This window comes from Mesoplodon mirus (assembly GCF_964341445.2).
Source record: "Mesoplodon mirus genome assembly, chromosome: 5".
Taxonomy (NCBI): domain Eukaryota; kingdom Metazoa; phylum Chordata; class Mammalia; order Artiodactyla; family Ziphiidae; genus Mesoplodon; species Mesoplodon mirus.
Genome location: NC_138980.1, coordinates 37,741,727 through 37,758,816, shown reverse-complemented (window position 1 = coordinate 37,758,816; position 17,090 = coordinate 37,741,727). Strand labels below are relative to the sequence as shown.

At 42.2% G+C, this 17,090-nt stretch overlaps 1 protein-coding gene across 3 annotated transcripts; it reads right to left on the bottom strand.

Moving 5' to 3' along the window:
- Nucleotides 1-709: 709 nt before the first annotated feature.
- Nucleotides 710-16,661, bottom strand: ZNF557 (zinc finger protein 557). Of its 3 annotated transcripts, none has more exons than XR_014294196.1 (6): nucleotides 15,448-15,534; nucleotides 13,198-13,320; nucleotides 12,581-12,669; nucleotides 8,065-8,160; nucleotides 7,634-7,705; nucleotides 710-874 (listed from the first exon to the last, which is right to left on the bottom strand). XR_014294196.1 is itself a non-coding variant. In XM_082622653.1 (6 exons), the coding sequence occupies exons 3-6, from the start codon at nucleotides 13,226-13,228 to the stop codon at nucleotides 840-842; spliced, it is 234 nt and encodes a 77-aa protein (XP_082478779.1). In that variant the 5' UTR covers nucleotides 13,229-13,320; nucleotides 15,448-15,539; nucleotides 16,452-16,661; the 3' UTR covers nucleotides 710-839. The 3 variants fall into 3 exon arrangements, 1 of the variants encoding a protein (XP_082478779.1); XM_082622653.1 differs by lacking the exon at nucleotides 12,581-12,669 and adding an exon at nucleotides 16,452-16,661 and having other exon boundaries at nucleotides 15,448-15,539; XR_014294197.1 differs by lacking the exon at nucleotides 710-874 and having other exon boundaries at nucleotides 7,506-7,705.
- Between the last annotated feature and the right edge of the window lie 429 nt (nucleotides 16,662-17,090).

Here is a 17,090-nt window from a genome sequence, read left to right as displayed (position 1 = left end):
ACAACGTGGTTTTGGTGTGAACCCTGAAGCAGGTCTGAAGATGCAGCAGCTGGAGGTGGTCAATTTATTGTATCCCCATGACAGGTTCTCAGAAAGGGAGATCTAAGCAGCGCATGACGGCTGAAAACAGGGATGATATCTCCCTTATAGGGACGCTGAGAGGGTTAAATGAATTAATACCTGAAAGCCCTTAGCACAATGCCTGGTGATTGAAGTGTGAATTTATATGCTTTTCTATCACATTGGGGAAGGAGTGCAAATTCCTATTTTATTCACTGTTTGTTTATCAGAAAGGGAGTTTGGATTTGGATCAAATGCTAAGCTGATGGCTTCTGTTTGTCCCTCCCCAGGACCACTCTCCATGCTATTTCACCATGTTCTCTGCCCAAAAAGGCCGACCTATGTGGACTGCAACAGGCACCCTTGCCCTCTGGCTTCAGTGGGTTCTGACAGTAACATTGCTCTTCATTGTCAAGGTGGAGACCTGGAAGGGTGGAGAGTTGGGAGAGGGTGGGCGAGGTACTTATTCCCTTGGCTCATTTCTTGTGTTACCGAGTCCAAGCTCGTACTGCTCGCTGCACGGCAGGCCAAAATATCGAGAGATGAGTTGTTGGATCAAGGAAGAGCGACTTTATTCAGAAAGCCAGCAGACCGAGAAGGTGGTGGACTAGGTCCCAAAGAACCATCTTGCCCAGGTTTGGATGCTAGTTTGTTTTATAGAACAAAGAGTGGGAGGTGAGGAGGTAAAGTGAAAAAGGCAGTAAGTTGTTGCAAATATCAATATTTCCTGGTTCTGGCCAGATTCTTGAGGGGATGTGTTAATTTCTTCCTGCAGCCATTCACAGGTGGGACTGGTCAGGAGGTTTCCTGTGAGCTAAAAAAAGAGGTATAACATTTTATCTTAGTGCTCTTCACCTGGGAAGCAGGGTTCCCAGAGATGGGCCATTATGTATAATGTAAGCTTATAGGCAACATCCCTTTGTAATAGAATACAAAGGTTCTTCCCTATCACAACACTGAAGCTAACTCTTTGGTCTCTTAAGTTGCTGCCTTTCTAGAAGCCATCCACCATGCCATGAAGATACTCAAGCAGCCCCAGGGAAAGGTCCATGTGGAGGGGAACTGGATTAATTCACTTCCCCCTTATTATGGTATGTGAGTGCCATTTTCCCCACATCTTGGCCATTACATGATCTTATTAAACTTAAAAAAAAATCTCATTGATAAATGATGAAAGGAATTTTGGTGTTTCACTTTATGTTTTTCTTTTTACGAGAGCCATTTGAATTTTTTGGTGAACTGTGTGTTCTTAAAATTTGCCCTTTTCTCTCATGGATTCTTGGTCTTTTTCTTATTGCTTGGTAGGAGTTCTTTTTTTTTTTTTTAATAGTGTTTATTTTTACTTGTTGACAGTTTGCTTTATTTATTTTTGTCTGTGTTGGGTCTTCGTTTCTGTGCGAGGGCTTTCTCTAGTTGTGGCGAGCGGGGGCCACTCTTCATCGCGGTGCGCGGGCCTCTCACTATCGCGGCCTCTCTTGTTGCGGAGCGCAGGCTCAGTAATTTTGGCTCACGGGCCCAGTTGCTCCGCGGCATGTGGGATCTTCCCAGACCGGGGCACGAACCCGTGTGCCCTGCATCGGCAGGCAGACTCTCAACCACTGCGCCACCAGGGAAGCCCCAAGAGTTCTTTAATATTAATAAATTGGCCTTTGTGATGAGTTGCATTTCCCTCTGTCTTTTGTCTTTGCCATGTGGGGTTTTTTTGGCTTGTTTGTTTTAATGAACACAAATTTATTACTTTTTAACTTGTGTCTTCTTGTTTGGTTGAGAGTGTTGGTTGCTGATGCTTCTACCAATTCTTATTTTGGGACAAAGACAGGAAGTATTCTGGGACTCTGTTTGTCACTTAGGTTGGAGAACGTGGTGGGTTGCCTCTTGAGCACTTGTTGAGATTCTGGTCATTGCTGGGGATACTCAGATCTTGTCTTGGGAAGACAAGGGAAGCAGGCTGGGGTGTGAGTTGGGTGAGGATGGTGTGGTGTTTTCTGGGTGTCCTTTCTTCTTTGGTGTGTAGGGGATTGGTTGTTCCTTTTGGGGGTTTCCATCATCATTTACGTTGGATGGATATGGATCATTTGATGAAGTTCTTCTGTCTCTAATGTTGGGGTCAGTGGGGGTGGGGTGTCATAGGCTGAGACTCCTGCCGTTTCTGGTCTGGAGATCTGGGGGTGGGGGTTATTGCTTGGTGCTCTTATCTTTTCTAGTGTTGGGTGGACTTGACACAGTTACTGGCTGGAGATTCTCTTGTCTCTACTTTGGGGACAGGTTTGGGGGCATTAGATGGGGCTCCACTTATCTCTGGTTGGGGGGCTGAAAGAGTCACTCTCTGAGACTCCCCTTGTCTGTATTGTTGGTATAGGTTGGGTGGGTCACTGGAGTGAGTTCCCCATTCTCTAGTGATGCAGGGAAGCTGAAGAAGCCCCTTCTGGGGCTGCTGTCATTTCTAGAATTTGAAGTGACTAGGGGGTGCTTGTTGGAATTCCCAACATCTCTCATTTTGAAGGAATAGAGGTGTTGCTTGTTAGGACCCCGTCTTTTGAGCTTGGGGTGATTGGGGGATTGCTACCTGAGATCCTGTTGCCTCTAGTGTTGGGAGGGGACGGGTGGTCACTTCATAGGGCTTCTGTCAGCTCCAGAGTTGGATGCAGACTTTGAGCATCACCTTGTGGGCTTCCTATAAGCTCTAGTCTTAGAGGGTGAGCTGGGGGGTCACTTGCTGTGTCTCCTCCAACACCCCTAGTTTTGGGGGGTCGGTACAATGAGTTTTTAGAACATTCTTTAAAATTTTTTTAGATTTCCCAAGAAGTTATAAAACCACACAGGGTTGTTTTAATATGGTCAATATTTATTTATATTTACTCATGTTTTATGTTTCCTGCTGACCTCCATGCAGTCCTGGAGTTATGTGTCTCCACATGGAATCATTTTCCTTCAACCTGAGGAACTCTTTTTAGTGTGTCTTGAAGTGCAGTTCTGCTGGTGATTTGTTTTTTCAGCTCTCTCTCTCTCTTTTAAACACCACTTTGGAAAACATCTTTATTTCGTCTTCACTTTTGAAGAATACTATGTCAGATTATATGATTTTAGATTGACAGATTTTTTTCCATTCAACACTTTCGATGTCATTCATTGTCTTTTTGCTTCTTTAGCTTCTTCTAAAAAATGTCATAATTACTCATATTGTTGCTCCTTTGAAAGAAAGTAATGTGTCTCTTTTCCTTGGTTGCTTAGAAGTTCGCAGTTTGTTTTTAATTTTCCACAATTTGTCCATGTTCCCTCCATTTGAAAAATATATATTTCATAGTTATTTTGAAATCCTTGTCTGCTAACTCCAATATCTGGATTGTTTCTGGGTCAGCTCCTATTGATTCATATACTCATAATTGGTAACAGTTCCATCAATCGTAAATTCCCTTTGTAGTTATCCCCTCTCTCATCTCTAACTCCTGGCAACCACTGATTTGTTGTCCTTCCCTATAGTTTTGTCTTTTCCAGAATATCATACAGTATATGGCTTTTTGTTTTTTCACTTAGCAAAATGAGTTTGCTTCAAATTGAGATGTAATTTACATGCTGAGCAATGTATGGATGTTAAGTGTACAGTTCAATGAATTTTGACATGTGCACAGACCTATGTAACCTATACCTCTTTCAAGATATAGAACATTTTTCTCATCCCACAAAGTTCCTTCTTGTCCCTTCCCAGTCAGTCCCAGCTACTGCCCCACCTCTCTTGCCTCACACTTAGAAGCAACCACTGTCCTGATTTTTTCCCCCTTATCACAGACTATTTTCTTCCTGTTCTAGAAATCTATATAATTAGAATCATACAGCATTTAGTCTTCTGTCCCTAGCTTCTTTTGCTTGGTATAATCCTATAATGAATTTTAATTAATTTACAACAAAAGATAAAATGCATACAGAATGTTCCCAATACACCAGACAGTGTCTCAAGTGCTTTATGTGTATTAGCTAATTGAATCCTCAACATAAGTTTATGAAGCAGGTACTCTCATTGTTCCCATTTTAGAGATGAAGAAACTTGGGAACAAAGAGTTTGTTACTTGCCTAAGATAATCAGGCTATTAAGAGGTAGGGTCTAGGGTCTCTCCAAGGTCTGTACTTATAACTCCTATGCTATAGAGCACTGCCTCTGTACTGGACATGGTTTATGGCACAGGATCTACAGGGATGAATCAAACACACAGTCCTTGCTTCATGGTGTTTACAACCTAGAGGGGGTTGGGATGGGGAATGTCAAATAGAGTGGGTAGAGAGTCAGATAGTGATAAGTGCTATTGAGATAACTCCCAATACAGATGGTAAGAAATGTGAGAATCAGAGACTTGCTCATTTATTTGGAGTGAGAATACAAACCTCTCAGTTCAGGGGACATTTGAGCAGAGACCTAAGTGAGTTGAGAGTAAGCCTTATGAGGGGATATCAGTGAGGGCAGTACAGAGACCCTGACATTGAACTGTGCTGGGGTGCTAGAGCTACAGTGTGACTATAGTGTGGGAGATAAACAGGGGTGTGGTGGAAGGTGAGGTCAGCTATGTAGTGGATCCTGATTGTCTGGAGCCTTACAGGAAATGATAAAGACTCTTCATTATACTCTCAGGGCATGGGTGTATCACTAGACCAGAACCATCCATGTTAAGGAAACTACAGAATTGCAGGTAGAGTGCAAGAAAACCAAAAAGGGATAGTGCATATTCAGTGATGGGAAAAAGAGCAATGAAGAAGAGGTGAAGGGAGCAGGTAGTTATTCAAATCTGGGGATGTAGTGAGCACAGGGGAGAGGGCACTATAGGGGCTGAGAAGCCAGGGGTAGCACCCAGACCTCAGTTCTCCTGGAGAGATATGCCATGGCATGGATTCACTCTCTTCCATCCCTCTGATTTCCTACCTGAGCTTTCTACTGACCAACCCAAAGAGAAGCCCTAAGGCAAATGAACCTGTTGATATAGTCCATCAACCTCCCTAGGCACAGAGCCAATTGTTTGCCATTCCACATTCCTTATACAGTGTTCCTCTATGGTGTGATTTCTCAGGTATGTTTTAAGAGATGAGTGTCCTCTGAAGGGTTTTCCATTTTGATGATATTTGTATGGTTTTCTCTTGGTGTGAACTGTTCTCTGATTCACTGGAGATATCACAGAACTGCAATCCTCTTGTTTCTCTCCAATAGGTAATTTTTGTGTGTGTGTGCACAAAAAAATTCTGAGTTGTTGAAGGTTTCACCACATAGACTGCATTTAAAAGGTTTCTCTCCAGAGTAAGGTAATGTGTGGGTTATTGAATGCAATGCCATATTGATTAGAGGGGTGAAGGTCTTCTGAAAGGTTTTCAGCCTCCAAGATGGTTCCCAATGATCTCTGTCTGCTAGTATTCATACCTTGTGTAGTTCCCTCCCACGATGAGTCAGGATCCATCTGGGTGACCAACATGATACAGAAGAAGAGAGAATATGTCCTTCTGAGATTAGGTCATAGAAGACATTATGGCTTCTGCAATGGCTCTTTGGGCTCACTTTATTTGGGGGGGAACCTGCTGCCATATTGTAAAGGCACTCAGCATGGTGGAGAGCCCTACATGGCGAGGAACTGCAGGTCCCATGCCAACAACTGGCTCTAGTTTGTCAGGCATATTGAGTAAACTATCTTAAAGTGGACCCTTCAGTCCTAAAGACTTCTGATGACTGCAGTTCTGGCTGCATCTTTTTATTTGTTTGTTTATTTATGGCTGTGTTGGGTCTTCATTGCTACATGTGGGCTTTCTCTAGTTCTGGCTGTATCTTTTTATTTGTTTGTTTATTTATTTATGGCTGTGTTGGGTCTTCATTGATACGTGAGGGCTTTCTCTAGTTGCGGCGAGCAGAGGCTACTCTTTGTTGTGATGTGTGGGCTTCTCATTGTGGTGGTTTCTCTTGTTGTGGAGCACAGGCTCTAGGCACGTGGGCTTCAGTAGTTGTGGCACGCAGGCTTAGTTGCTCTGTGGCATGTGGGATCGTCCCAGACCAGGGATCAAGCCCATGTCCCCTGCATTGGCAGGAGGATTCTTAACCACTGTGCCACCAGGGAAGTCCTACGGCTGCATCTTGACCGTAATTTCATGAGCTAGAACTACATAGCTAATCTGTTTCTGAACTTCTGGCCTACAGAAATTGTGAGATTATGTCTGTTGTTTTAAGCCACTAAGTTTTGGGGCTCATTTGTTACACAATAGATAATTTATACATCCAGTGAGAGTTCCCAAGATGTCTGAGGGATGAGAGGTCAGCAAACACTTTCCCAGAGCCACTGCATTCATATCTACCTATTATGGATTCTCTTGTGCACAGAAAGGTAGGAGTTACTACTGAAAGATTTCCCACAATGATTACATCCACAGGGTTTTTCTCCAGTGTGAGTTCTCATGTGTTTCTTAACAGATGAGAGATTATTAAAGGATTTCCCAAAGTCACTACATTTATAGGGTTTCTCTCTATTACGTGTTCTCTTGTGCACTGTAAGAGAAAAACTACTGCTGAAGGATTTTCCACAATCATTACATTCACAGGGTTTTTCTCCAGTATGAGTTCTCACATGCTGCGTCAGATGTGAGCTCTTCCTAAAGGTTTTCCCACAATCACTGCATTCACAAATTTCTCCCCCGTATGGATTCTATTGTACCCAGTAAGGGAGGACCTCGTGCTGAAGGCCTTGCCACACTGATTACATTCATAATGATTCTCCCTTGTATGATTTCTCTTGTGCCTTTTGAGGATACATCTGGTGTGGAAGACATGAAAACACTGATTACATGAATAGGGTTTTTCTCCAGTGTGAGTTCTCACATGCAGTCTGAGGGATTACTGAAGGCTTTCCCAACAGTCATTGCATCCATAGGGTTTTTCTCCATTATGTATTCTCTTATGAACAGTGAGGTAGGATCTGCTGCTGAAGGATTTGCCACATTGATTATAATGATAGGGTTTTTCTCCAGTATGAATTCTCTTCTGCTGAGTAAGGTTTGATTTTATGCTGAAGACTTTAAAACACTGATTACATTCCTTGAGTTTCACTCCAAGAAGATGCTTCTCCTGTTGATTATGAGATGAATGACAGCTATAATTTATAATACTTTTAATATTCAATGCTATTATAGGAATTCTCCCTCCCAGGGACTCTGTTATATATAAAATTATTATAATTCGTGTGTTTGCTACAGAGTGCTTGTATATGGTTTCTGCTAGTCTGAGTTCTTAAAAGCTAAAAAAGATAGATGTTTTGCCACATCTAAGCCCTTATCCTATTCACAGAGCATTTTCTGATAAGTTTAAGACCAATTTATGTTTGAAACACTCAACATCTGAGCCACATTTATGCAAACAATTACTTGTACGAATGCTCGAAGAAAAAATAATTTTGGAGATAACTTATACTTTGCTCCAAATTCACAACAGTTGCATGGTATCTCTCCAAAGGCAACATCTTCTCTTGGGAAAATGACTCTCTTGGTAACTTTGTGGCTTTTCTAATTTATGGCATTTTTCCACTGTGGAAAATCAGAACTCTTACTATTGTGATACCTTTAGATTGCTCTTTTCTAAAAACATGCTGCTCAGAAGTTAACCCTTTGGCTTTAAGTAGAACCTCCAAATCTGAAACAAATTGAAAATAAATTTAAGTTGATGAGAAAAGAAAAGGTATAAAGCATATATTAGTGAAGGCAGACCCTTCACTAAGGGATTAGGGTTTTTTAGGAGGTTTGCAATAAGAGGGACATGGGTATGAAATTTTAGATATTCATCTGAAGCCAAAATAAGGTATGAGATGATGAACAGAAAGTTAAAGAGAAAGGAAAAGAAAGTATACAAGGAAGCTCATACCAAACAGCCTTGGCCTTGTCAGAAAAAAAGGGTATTTTACAGTGTTTCCCAGGACATATCCTAATGTAATACTAAACTCCCAAGCCATGGGAGATGTTCCTCACAAGGAGTCATATCTACCTAGTGCTCACCTGGACAGGTGTCTGGGGTAATTCCTCTCTCCTCTGTCATCACTTTATCTTCTTGCTCCAATTTGGAGATCAGACTGGGTTTATCAATTTGATTACCTATATATGGAGAAAGCACACATGATATAGGGAGACTATGCAGGGGAAAACAGTGAAACTGAAGCCAACACTTCTGAAGATGAGCAGGCAGGAGCAATGGAATATTTATCCCTAAATTTGAATAATATAGTAGCCACTTACCTTTCATGAAAAAAAATGCAAGTGTCCTCAGTCAATATATCTAGGGTGATTTGGGGATAACTGGTTCCAGAAGCTCATGCACAAATTCAAATGCAGACTTAAAAGCCCCAAAACTTTTATCCATAGTCAGGGCATGGAATAGATCTTCAGTTCATAGGGGAGAGATTAGATTACCCATGAGGGTAGGGACCATATCTGTCTCATTCACCACTGTATTCCTAATTCCTAGCACAGACCTATGTACATAGAGGTGCTTAAGAAAAGACTTGTGAAATGAACCTATCTATGAAACAGAAACAGAATCATGGACATAGAGAACAGACTGGTGGTTGCCAAGGGGGATGGGGATGGGGGAGGGATGGAGTGGGAGGTTGGGGTTAGCAGATGTAAGCTTTTATATATAGAATGGATAAACAACAAGGTTCTACTGTACAGCAGAGAGAACTATATTCAATATCCTATGATAAATCATAATGGAAAAGAATATATATATATAAAGAATGTATATATGTGTATAACTGAATCACTTTGCTCAACAGCAGTAATAAACATAACATTGTAAATCAGCTATACTTCAATAAAAAAAGAATTAAAAAAAAGACTTGTGAGAAGTGATGTCAGTAAAAATGGTGGAGCAGGGAACCCCCAGAGTCCAATACACCACAGGAAAACAGCAAATAAACTGGCAAAAACTGTCAGCATCAACTTTATTGAAAGTCTTGAAAGTTACCGTAAGTTTACAGCAACCAGGAAAATACTTAATCAAGACCAAAAGGTGAATCTGGTAAGAGAGCTTTGTGACATTTTCAGTAACCCTGGCCTCATCACCTGCTCCTCACTTTGGCAGCCACACTGAAATCAACAGTCTGTGTTCCTAGTATTGGTGGGAGCAGAATGGATCTTGTGCTCAAAGAATTGTGGTTGTTTGTTTTGACCTATCTGGTGGCTCCTGAAGGATTGGCTCAAAGGGTTTGCTTTTATTTTGTCTAACTTCAAACTCTCCCAGGGCTGAGGTGGCAACAGGGAATGGAGGACCAGAGTATGGGCTGAACACATTTAAATGTATCAGCCACTGCTGCCTGGGGCAAGGGAAAATCATTGAAGCAAATGTAAGACTAATGAAAAGGTCTGGGAGCAAAAGTGGGGAATTAGATGCTTTGGGGAAAAAGGGCTTTGAAAAGCTCTCACATATTCCTAGGAATATAGAAGGCCATGCACATAGCCACAGCTGGGTACAGTTGGGTACATGTTCAGGAAAGACCTGAGAAGGCACTAAGCCCTCACCTCTGACTGGCCTTCAGCCTCTGCACAAGCAAGAAGTAAAGGCTAAGGCAGAGTTCTAAACTGCCTAAGTTTCAAAGGCATGGTCCTACATACACACAGAGACCACCTAAAAAGACTGAGAGTTTGGGGATTCCAGGTGTTTAAGGGAATCTATGACAAATCACTAGCTGACCATTAAGCTAACAGAATAGAGATTTCAGTGGCCACACACAACAAACACAGACATTACAAAATTAGTTCAGAAATGTCACCAAACAACACCAACAGCAACAAGTAACAACAAGCCTTGGGGATGGGGGAATCTTTGAGTTATTGAATTGCCATATTATAATATTCCAAATGTACAGTGTTCAACAAAATAATTATGAGGCATGCAAAGAAACAAAAAAAAAGCATGGCCCATTACAGGAAAAGAAAATTAATAGAAACTGTCCCCTAGGAAGGAACTTAGTAGACAAAGACATCAGATCAGCTATTTCTAGTATGCTCAGAGTTAAAGGAAACCACATTCAAAGAACTAAAGGAAACTGAATTCTCACCAAATATAGACCATCATAAAGAGAGAGAAATTATAAAAAGGAACCAAATAGAAATTTGGGAGCTGACAAGTACAACAACTGAAATGAAAATTCAGTAGAGCAGTTCATTAGCAGACTTGATCTGGCAGGAGAAAGAATCAAGGAACCTGAACATAGATCAATTGATACTGCCAAATCTGAAGATGACAAAAAAAAGAGAAAAAACAACAGAGCATAAGAAACCTTTGGGATACCATCAGACATCCAATGTATGCATAATGGGATTCCTTTTATGCAGGAGAGAGAGACAGAGGAGACAGAGAAGGGGAAGAAACAGTATTTGAAAAAAATAATGGCCCCCCAAATCCCCCAATTGATAAAAGTCATGAATCTACATATCTAAGAAACTTAAGAAACTCCAAACAGGATAAACTCAAAGAGAACCACACTGAGACACATAATAATCAAACTATTGAAAGCCAAAGACAAAAAAAGTATCCTGAAACCAGCAAGAGAGAAGAAACCCTTCATGTATAAGGGATAATAAATAAGATTAACAGCTGATTTCTCATCAGAAATCATGAAGGCCATAAGGTAGTGGAGCAACATATTCGAAGTACTGAAAGCAAAACAAAAAAACCTGTCACACAAGAACTCTATCTCTGGCAAAACTATCCTTCAAGAAAAGGAAAAGACAATCCATAGAACTGAAAAATTATTTGTGGACTATATATTTGACAAGGGTCCAGCATTCAGAATATATAAAGAACTCTTACAACTCAGCAACAAAAAGACAAATTAGTCCATCCCTCCCAAAATGGGCAAAGGACTTGAATAAATATTTCTCCAAAGAAGATATACAAATGACAACCAAGTATATGAAAATATGATTGATCTCATTGTTCTTTAGAGAAATAAAAATAAAACCAACAATAAGATAGATACTACTTTGCACGTACAAGGATGATGACTATAGTGAAAAAAAAAGAAAGAAAGAAAGAAGAGAAAAGAAAAATAAACAAGTGTTGGTGAGGATGTGGAGAACTGAAACTTTCATACATTGTTGTGGGAATGTAAATGGTGCAGCTACTATGGAGAACAGTTTGGAGGGTCCTCAAAAAGTTAACAGAATGACCATATGATTCAGCAATTCCATTCCTAGGTATATGCTCAAGAGAACTGAAAACAAGTGTTCAAGCAAAAATTTATACGTGAATGTTTGCAGCAGCCCTATTCACAATAGCCAAAAGGTAGAGACAACTCAGATGTCCATCAGGTGATAAGTGGATACTCAAAAAGTGGTATATACATACAACAGAATAACATTCAACCATAAAACAAGGAATGAATCCATGCTACAGGATGGCTGAACCTTGAAAACATTATGCTAAGCAAAAGCAGCCACACACAAAGGCCATGTATCATATGATTCCATTTAGATGCAATGACTAGAAAAGGAAAATCCACAGGGACAGAGAGTAGATAAATGGTGGCCAGTGGCTGGGGCTAGGCACGATGATTATGGGGTTTCTTTTTGGTGTGATAAAAATGTTCTGGAATTAGATAGTAGTGATGGTTGCCCAACACTGTGACATTACTAAAAGTCATTGAATTGTACATTTAAAAATAGTAAAATGGTGAATTTTTCTGATCTGTTAATGTTATATGAATTTTTTTTGTCTTGTTACCTGAGTCATTAAATAAATTCAGGAATGATGTTAGGCTTACCGAGTGATGCCAGGTTCCTGCAGTTCTCCAGCACCACATCTCTATACAGTGTTCTGTGAGAAGGGTCCAACAGTGCGCACTCTTCCTGGGTAAACTGTATGGCCACATCCTTGAAGGTCACAAAGTCCTAAACCATCACTAACATCATGGCTAGCCAAGGACCACTTTCACCAAAGTTGAGAGGAAAAGGGCCAAGGATGACAGAACTAGGGATGAGAAAAAGCAGAAGTTGTGTAGACTGGGTTCTAAGCTCTGCTCTCATTTGCTTCTCAGCTCAGCCCTCAACGCTCATCTCCTGTCTACTTATGCCCACTCCCGAGGTTCAATGCATCTCTAACATGCAGGTGATTTTCATTTCGTTTGAGAAAAAAAAATGTGCGAGCTCCTGCAATCTTATTTCCCTCAATCTTCAAGTTTGAGCATAGGCCTGGGATACTGTCAAAATCAGAGAAACACTTGGTAAATGAATGAATGATTTCTCAATGGTCATCATCAATTTCTTGAGTTTAGGACACAGTCACGTCTTTGCTTCAAAACTCTCAGCAGAACATGGTGTAGACAGTGACCCTGGAGGAGGCTCTACATTGCAGTCAATGCTGACATATGCTGACACTGTTTGGGTTGCCCCAAACCCTCCATCAGATGCCTGAAGACCTGATTTGGCTCTTATACTGCAGGTCATTGAAGGATAACAAGTCCAACGTCTGGTCAAAGGAATAATGATTTGGAAACAGGAATATCTGACTCACCTGTAACCAGTTTGTCAGGAAGCCATTAGCCAACCCTTCCTCCTCTGTGCATCCTTTCTGGTGAGAGGCTGGGTATGGGGAAGACTGAGCTGGAGAAGAAGAAATGTCCCAAGAATCCAGGCTTGTCCCCTTTTCTCACACTCACAAATCTGGAGGCACACCCATCTACTTGTCATTGACTGTATCCCCAACACACACACACACATACACACACACACACACACACAGCTTTCGTAAGAAACTAGAGCACAGCCCTGCCTCACCCACAGCCAGAAGAGAGGGCCAAGCATCTTAATGCACTCAAGGAAGAGATTATCATTCCCATTTCACAGATGAAGAAACTGAAGTTCGAGGGATATCACTGTTATTTTATCAAGTTTATAGAAAGAATCAGAGGTACAATTCAAAATCTTCTGCATATTCACCACCAAGGTGACATCTCCACAGGCACTCAAATCACCACAAAGTCCCAAAGCCCTGAACCACATAATCAAGTACCAGAGACCTCAGGGCTCCTGAGTCTCCACTCCTACCTCACCTGCTCAGCCCCCTCCCCTGCATGTGCTCTGTGGTGCAGGGGCCTTAAACACCTGGGCTGTGAGGATCCCACAACTCACCACAAGTTGGGGATACAACCATGGTTGCCATCCTGTGATTCAGACAGTAAGTTTTCCTGAACAACAGGGAGCAGAACAAGAACGATCCGCCTCTTATCCCCACAGTTCACTCAGGACAGGGCTCTGGAATAAAGAGGAAAATATGAAGTCTTCACAGCCTCTCTTCCTCTCCAGTTTACTGAGGATGAATCTTTCTTAGCTTGTCTGTCATGTCCTCCTTCCAACTGTACTATATGTTAATATTGGGCCTTTATTTTGCTTAGCAGGTGATGAACTCAGGATCATGTGATGGCAAAATGCGTCTGCCTCTACCCACAATGGTGGATACTATTCCATCCACCTTAAAACCTCACCTGTGCTGAGTCTCAGGGCACATTCTTCCCATCTACGTGGTTGTCACAAACACATTCCCAGCTACAATCCCTCATTTGTTTGTTTTGAGTGACTAAGGTTTGGGATAATTTTTCATGCAGCAATAGATAATGAATACATCCTCACTTTTAGTAGATGATCCTGCATCTCAAACCAGGGCTTGAACCTGTGTCCCCTGCATTGGCAGGTGGATTCTTAATGACTGTGCCACCATGGAAGTCCCTCAATGCAGTATTTTTAGTAGTGAAATAAATCTATCCTAAGAGCAGTTTTCTTTCCAGTTACCACCCAGTCTCTCTCCCTCATCAGCCAGTTTTTTTCACTCTGTCTCATTTTCTCCCCTACTGCTCACTCCACACAGTACGTTCTGGTTTTCTGGTTTCTACCAATAACCATCCAAGGACAATGTCCTTGGTAGACTCCCTGGTGATATTATTCTAGTAACACAGAGGCAGACTGCAACTATATTGATACTATTTATCTATCAGATCAAGAAAAATCCTTTATTGAAAAGTCTGTCTGGAAAGGCACCTCATACCCAGCTGGGGTACAACTCCTACAGAAGGAAATTTGTCACCATCAAGAAAAACTGCAAAATCTTTTACTTTTTTCTCCATCAATACCACTTCTAGGACTTTATCTCAAAGACACAGAGATAGTAAGACACGTGTAAGACTATTTAATGTGGCATTATTTATAACAGCAAATGACTAGACATGGCACAAATGACCATCAATAGGGAACTGGTGGAATAAACTATGGGATATCCACATAATAAAGAATCATGTGACCATTAAAAAATAAGCATATCTCTAGGTATTCATAGAGATAATTTTCCCCAGTAAATATAAGGGGGAAAATCAAGGTACAAAACAATGTATGGAATGTTTCCTTTTTATAAGGGAAAGGCCAGGAGATATCACACACACACACACACACACCTACCTGCTTATACAGGTATATGCAAAAGACATGCTAAGAGGATAAAACAAACATATGTAAATGGTAACCAATAGGGAAGAAGAATAACTGAGGAGACAGGAATTGAATCTAGACTTCCCTGAACATGCTTTTTTATATGTTTTTGACTTTGGAACTATATTTTAAAAATACAACTGCAATCCTCAAAACTGAAAACAAATAACAAAATGAGCCTAATTGCACATCAACTTGGAAACAGGATTACAACACAGTTTGAAAAAGAATGCTTTCACCTGACTTTCAAACAAAGCACATTGCTAATTCAGCCAGTTTCCTACTGATGGACATGTGAGTTGTTTCTCATCTTTTGCTGCTGCAAGTAATACTCCCATGAATAAACTCGTGTGTATATGTTGTTTTGTACTTTGGGAGGTCTATGTTCAGAGTATCTTTCCAGAAGTGAGACTGCCAAGTAAGAACAGCAAAATTTCTGAGTGTAATTTGTTATATATACTGAGGGAAAATATCATTAACTAAATAAATCAATGTAATTAGGAACTGATATTTTTAGTATAACATATAAGGGATTAATATAAAATCAAAGAAGAAAAACACCACTCTGAAGTTAAATTTGAACTAGAAATATCATCTTAAACTCATGATTAAAAAAATATATATATATATCTATTTCCTAGCTGTATCCAGTGGAGAGGTCCTAGAAGCAATGATACTCCACCTGCCCCCACCCTCACCCCATTTAAGGGACCAGCTTGCACGCCCTCCATCCCGCTCTGGGAGCGAGCAAGGGAACTGATTACTTGTTTTCGCTCCCTTGAGTCCCAATAAAGCCTTGCCTCAATTCCTCATCTGACCTCTTATCGATTTCTATTGATTAAAGAGTCCAAGGGCCCTGGTCGGCAACAGAACCTGTCATTATAAGTTGCACACAATACTCACCTGGTCACATAGAAAACCACAGAGCAGCGAGGACAGGTAGAACTTGAGGCTATTTTCAAAACAAGCTTGAGCTCCAGAGATGAGTTTCTTGTCTGGGGAAAAAAAAAAGTACAAATATTGCTTTTGAGGCTTTTAATAGCGAGTAATACAGTTATTGGATAGAAAGACCCCCTCCCCCCATTCACCTTTTGTGTGTGTATTTACTGATTTAACTGTTGACCATGGCTGGGTTTTCCTAAATCCTAGCCAGCCATTTGCTCCCCAAGTGGAGAAGACAGCTTCACATTGTGTGCATTTGATTTGCTCAACACATTTGGCTGCACAGAGATTTTATGGCGACTCCGGACACTTTAAACATTGCTTGTCACTCTGGGACCCTATACGTGATTCAGCTGAATTGCAAACAATTTCCACAGTTCATTCAGGACTTTGGAGCATTCAAGGCTCTTGAGCTGGGTTTCCCAACCTGGGCGCTGCTGACAACTGGGGCTGGAAAATTCCTTGTCGTGGGGGCCGTCCTGTGCACTGTGGGAGGTTGAACATCATCCCTGGCCACCACGCCCTCTCTCCTTCCCAGTTTGCGACAACCCAAAGCATCTCCAGACATGGCCAAAAGTACCCTGGGGTAGGGATGGGGAGCAGAATGGCTCATAGGTGAGGGTGATGCGGGGGACTCTCTGAGGAGGTGGCAGCGCGTCCTGAGCTGGTTGAAAACTACAGCTTCTCCAACCTGAGGCCCCAGGGGAGGTATGGGGGCTCCAGAGCCGGTGACCGGGGGCTGCGCGCGGCCCATGCCCACCCCCCCGGACTCCTATCAGAGCCCTCTGCCCGCCCGCCCGCCGCTCACGGAATCCTGCCCGCCATTCGGGCTTTGGCTAGGACATCCCGACAACAGGAGACCAGCTGCCCTTGTCAAGTCTCCAAGCTCCCACCCCCGCGCCGGCCCCGCCCCTGCCCCGGCCCCTGCCCCGGCCCCTGCCCCGGCCCCTACCCCTGGCCCCTACCCCGACGCCGCCGCACTTCCGCTTCCGGTCTCGGTTCTCGCTGAGTGTGCTGGCGGGGGCGGCTCCCGCGCATCCCAGCCTCTGGACGAGGTCATTTAGTTTGCTTAGTTTGTACAAGGTTGGGCCGTGGGCTGGGTCAGCTGTGGGGTGGGATCCACCTGGGACTGACTGGGCTGAAGAGGGGCTCCGTGAATGGGGACCAGGCTGTGGGTGGCCCCCGGCCCGATGGGCGTGGCTCTCCAGGGCCGGAGCTGGGAGCGGGTGGCAGGTTTCCGAGACGAATGTGTGGCACGGATAAGGCTAGGGTGGAGTGTGGGATGGGATGGAGCTCATTTCTACATGGAAAGTAGAAGGAGGGAAACTTACACCGCGCAAACACTGATTTAAAAAAAAGCCAAGTGTCTATACTAATGTCAAATAAAGTGGCTTACCGATCAAAGAAAATTACTAGTGACTAAGAGGGATGATGCACCATGAAAAAAGGGTCAATCCATCAAGAAGACAGTAATTGCAACAGAACGTCAGTATACATGTATTAAAAACTAATATTACTGAAAGGGGAAATAGACAAATCCAAAATTACAGTTGGGAACTTCCATACCCCCTCTCAACATCTCCCTCCACAACTGATAGTATTAT

Coding starts and splice junctions, on each gene's coding strand:
- ZNF557 (XM_082622653.1), bottom strand. CDS start 13,228: ATGGCAACCATGGTTGTATCCCCAACTTGTG. Junction 8,161..13,197: donor GGTTGTATCCCCAACTTGTG/GTGAGTTGTGGG, acceptor CTCCATATATAG/GTAATCAAATTGATAAACCC. Junction 875..7,633: donor TAGAAAAGAGCAATCTAAAG/GTATCACAATAG, acceptor CTCTTTTTTTAG/CTCACAGGAAACCTCCTGAC.